Source organism: Penaeus vannamei, chromosome 42 (genome assembly GCF_042767895.1).
Source record: "Penaeus vannamei isolate JL-2024 chromosome 42, ASM4276789v1, whole genome shotgun sequence".
NCBI lineage: Eukaryota > Metazoa > Arthropoda > Malacostraca > Decapoda > Penaeidae > Penaeus > Penaeus vannamei.
The window spans coordinates 7,727,516-7,732,515 of NC_091590.1; the positions used below are offsets into that span (position 1 = coordinate 7,727,516).

A 5,000-nucleotide genomic window follows, 5' to 3' on the forward strand; every position below is an offset into this window, starting at 1 on the left:
TTTTCAGCCCTCCTTTCATTTGATATCTCCAACACAAGTAATTTTTTTTTCTGGTAAAATTTTAAACCTTTTTTCTGCCATTGGGCCTCTACATTATCTCTCTTCCTGCCTATCCCTTTATAAACTCCCAACTCTTATTTTCTCCTTTTTTGCAAACTTTTCTCTCCTTTTTGCATTTTCAAAATCCTCAATAATTTTTTCTTTCTTGTCTGTCAAGTAATATCTTCTAGTTCCAGATTCCTTTCTACTTGCCACATCCATACCTAGTATAAAAACAACAATAACAACAACAGCATTGCAAGGGTTACTCCTCCCATATAGGAGTGGCTCCCTTTTTGCACAGTTCATGCGTATTAATGTCTCTCCTTCCCATTAAAATTTCTCATCCTTATCTTCCTCCTTTTCCTTGGCTGCCATATCTCAATTATTCTTCCCTAACTCCCAGAAGAATGTGGCATCTTAAAACTCAGTTTCAGTGTGAATAAGATCTAATGAGAGTAACTTGGTATATGTTGTACTTTTTGGCATCTTTCATGCATCCAAGTGATCCCCATTCCTTCCCCATACCTCTTCTGACCCTACTTTGATTTTTCTTGTGTGTCTCAGTGGTTTCTCCTTCCCAATCCTCCCCCTCTATCCCCCATTGCCATCAAAGATTTATGATATATACCGTCTCATCCTCTCCCCTATCCTTTAGGACCCCCCTCCTCTCCCTTCATACAGTCTCCTACCTGCATAAATAAACCACTCATGACATTTCTTTGTTTGCCATTGTATTTTAGGTATTCATGTATATACAAGATTTATTTCTGTGTAGATTATGCTGAATGTGGGTTTCTTGGGTTATGTGTTTTTATATGTTTTTGTACGTTTCCTCATTTTCAATCATATAAAAAGGGAAGCTTTTTCAAATTTGATACTCAGTAACTTTTACATTACCAGATGTGTAAGATGATAAACTTAGTAAAGTATAAACTATGAATTTGTCTTGGATGAAAGTTTAAAATTTGGGATTGCTTAAGGATGGGGGACAAAGATGCATTTCAGTCATTATATGTTTATATAGTTTTCTCTCTTCTATTTATTTCTTCACTTAATTTCTCTCTGTAACACACTTAGTGGTCTTTTTAGGGCAAAGTAAATTCCTTTTTTGGTGTCTGTTAGGGTGTGTCTGCAACAAAACAAGGAAATTGGAAATAAGTTTCCTTTTTATTTTCTCATATAGCCTTTGGATAAATACAGATTGAACAAAATGAACAAAGCTTACTGTTTTTATTTTGTACTAACATTGTTTTTGTTATTGTTTGGCAGGTCTCATGATTCTAACACTGGCTTAAATTTGACTCATGCTTATCCTATTTTGGTGAAGAGTTCATATTCCTCTCTCACTTCATCTGTTTTCTTACAAGTTATTCATATAAATCATTCTGTTTAATGCAAACCCTCTTTTCAGAGTTGATGAAGGAGTTAGTCTTCCCAGGGGCAGAATGGAAGGGAATACTTCACCCTTGTCATGGCAGGACAAATATAAACTGGCAAAACTGAAAGTGAAAGTAAGTTATCTGGATTAGAAGTCATAAATATTATAATGCAATAGAAAAGGGCACAACTCACTCACGTAGATTTATAAATACAGTTGATCTATATCTTAAAGGTTTGCAAAATATCGTACATAATTTGGCAGCACTCAAAAAACAACTGAAATCTATAATGAAGCTTTTAGAGAGGGAAATTATCATTACTGTTTCTAAATTTTTGTAACAGATATAATACTTTATCATAGTACTTCAATTTTTTGTGCCAGGATACTAAAACTTTCTTGATTTAATTTTTTCATTAATTTTTCAGGCATGGGAAAGTGAATATGTTGCCGCTAATAGATCCCGACCTGACAAAGCAGCCCTGGCAGCAGCACCTGATAGCATAAAAGCGGCATACAAGAGCTATTTTTATTATCGCAAACGCATTGAAAACACAGATGCAAGTGCAGAACAGACAGAGGAAAAAGAGTCTAAAGACAAACATGAAAATAGTGAGAACAGTAGTGAGGCAACAGAACAGGAGGGAGGGAGGCAACATTCTAAAGAAGTAAATCATCAGCTTGAGGAATCGGAAAGCAAAAAAATAACCTTGAATCCTGACAGCAACAAACCATCATTAGGAGAGGGTAGTACCAGTTCAGATGCAGGGAAAAGTTCTCAAATGCCAGAGCCAAAATTAAGCAGTGGGATATGGGGAAAATATTTGAATAAGGATGCCTGTCTTGCTAGAGCCACAAGTAAGAATGAAGATAATCCTGGATCTCTGTATAGCAAAATGGCAGAAAAGATGCGTGCTAGTGGCACTATCAAAATGAGAACTTCTTTAAAGAAATTTTCAAATATAGATCGTTCAACAAAAAGGGAATCAATAGGGGCAAGTAAGAATGTAGTGAAACCTTCCATAGATTTGAATGCAAAAAACAGTTTTTCTGATGGCAGTGATAAAGAAAACACGAGTAACATAACTGAAAATGTAAATTCTCCTGTCAAACCCTTTGAGGAAACATTGCAAAACCCTTCTTCAGAGGCAAAAGTGTCAGTGTTTGACTCCCTGAATGATTTCCAGGAGAAAGCATCTAATGATCAAGATGCTGAACCAAGCTTATTTAGTAGTTCTGCATCTAAATTACCATTCCGCTTTCATAAAAAAACAATGACACAAAAAATGCAGACACATGCAATCAGTGCACTCTCCCTCACTCCTGAAAGACTTGAGGAAACTCATACTGCGAAGAAAAAAGCAGCACTTAATCGCGGTTGGTTGCAACGCTGTGCTGGAGCAGAATTAGAAGGTGTTGGGGCTGAAGCAAAGGCATCTGATGACTGGAAATTAAAGCTAATTGATAAAGAATGGAATGAAGACAGTAACAATGAAGATGTTTTTTCCAGTGAATTTAAAAGTAAGGAATTTCAAGATGATGTGGAGAAATATCATACTCCAGTTAAGGAACTGCATCTTGACAAAGCCCCAGGAAGAAATGAGGAATTGAACACAGTTCAGAAGAGGCAGACTAAAGCTTTTCATACTAGAGAGGACTCTCTTAGTAGTAACTCTATTGGTTGTGACATTAAAGATGGAGCTAGTAAAGATGTATATGATTTTAATGAAGGTGCATTAACGATGCAAGAAGTGAAGACTAAAAAGTACAGTAAAAAAGTAGATTCTCAAGCTACTTCAGGCTTTGAAGAGCAAACCATGTATGCAGAAGAGGGGATACCAGAGGAGAGTGTATCATCAGTGATGGACAATGGAGAAAAAGAGAGCATTATTGGAGATACTGAGAAGCCAGCTCCACGAAAACGTGGGCGACCTAGGACCAAGAAAGTTAACACTGAAGAAACAGAGAATGCTTCCCCAGCTCCTCGGAAACGAGGAAGACCAAAAGTCAAGACAGATGATAGTGAAGCAACACCAGCACCTAAAACTAACAAAAGGAAAAGGAAGGAGACCTTAGAAGAACTGGAAGAAAGTGGAAAAATACAATCTTCTTGGCCACCTCCAAAGAAGGTGAGGAATTCAAAGATTAAAGCTAAGAAAAATATGGAAGAACTCAATGTTATGGAAAAACCATCAGGTGATGAAACTGCTCCTGAAAGAATACAAGGTGAAGATGATAGTATCAAGGAGTATAATGAACTCGATGATATTGAGAAACATGGACCAAAATCAACAGGTGCAAAAGCATACCTTAGCAAAGAGGAGAGATTTAGAAAGAAGGTATCTACAGGGGCAGCCAACAATAACTTTGTGCGGATTAATTTAAAGAAGAAGACCTTTGTGCGAGGTCATAGGCATATCAATGGCAGCAAATACAGGAGGAATGAGTGGAAAAGAAAGCAGTCCATGAAAAGTGGAGAAGGCATGTCAACAGGAAAGTCTCTTACATGTTTCAAATGTGGTGATTTTGGGCATTGGGCCAAATTTTGCACTGGAAAGAAAGGAGACAAACTTTTGGCCTTAGAAGAATATGATGAGAATGAATCCACTTTTCTTAGTTTGGAGGATGCAGCAGCAATGGCACTTGGTATTAAGCCATCAGATCAGACTCTTTCTACTACCAAAATGTATTCAAAAGTTGATGAGAGTTGTAATGAGAGTGTTTTAGATACGACTAGTACGAAGCAAGAAAATAGTGAAGAACAAGTATTGGATTCTCAGGCAACAAAACCTGAGATTACTGAGGATTCCCAAGGAGGAACTACAATAGAAGATGATTTCCAGATGGAGGATGATGATCTTTTTGCTGACATTGATGAAAATAGATTAGATGAAGATGATAATCAACCTGCATCACTTTTATCACAACCTACAGATGAAGGATGTAATGATAGCAACATCAGTAATACTGCAGAAAGCACACCACATCCTGTATCTTATGAACAGAACTGGTATGAAAGCCGATCCTCCATAGAACCACTCTATGACTTAGTTAACGGTGAAATAGGTCCAACCCCAGCTGAAGTGCATGAGACACTGAAAATGTTTGGATATCCATCTTTCAGAGCAGGGCAAGAGAATGCAATTATGAGAATACTTTCTGGGCAGTCAACTCTGCTGGTACTCTCTACTGGATCAGGCAAAAGTTTGTGTTACCAATTGCCTGCTTACCTTTATGCTAAACATAATAAGTGCATAACCTTATGTGTGTCTCCACTTGTGTCTCTCATGGAGGATCAGGTGACAGGTCTGCCAAGATTTCTTCATGCAGTGTGTCTGCACACCCACCAAAATCCCACACAGCGTTCGAATGCTGTAAATGCTATCCGATCAGGCAAAGCCCAGATATTGCTCATCTCACCAGAAGCAGTGGTTGCAAGTCGCACAGGAGGGGTATTGGGAACACTGCTTCGTGAACTCCCACCTGTTGCATTTGCTTGCCTTGATGAAGCTCACTGTGTTTCAGAATGGTCTCACAACTTCCGTCCTTCTTATTTACGTATTTGCCAGGTTTTGAGAGA

General features: G+C 37.9%; 1 protein-coding gene across 1 annotated transcript in view; it reads left to right on the plus strand.

The window, feature by feature from the left end:
• Positions 1-5,000, plus strand: part of RecQ4 (RecQ4 helicase) — a 9,197-nt gene that overhangs the window by 2,181 nt on the left and 2,016 nt on the right. The window contains exons 2-3 of the mRNA XM_027375808.2: positions 1,454-1,553; positions 1,849-5,000. The exon at positions 1,849-5,000 is cut by the window's right edge and continues 2,016 nt beyond it. Of these exons, the coding sequence (XP_027231609.2) occupies positions 1,488-1,553; positions 1,849-5,000 (3,218 nt within the window). The 5' untranslated portion in view covers positions 1,454-1,487. The remainder of the gene's footprint in view (positions 1-1,453; positions 1,554-1,848) is intronic.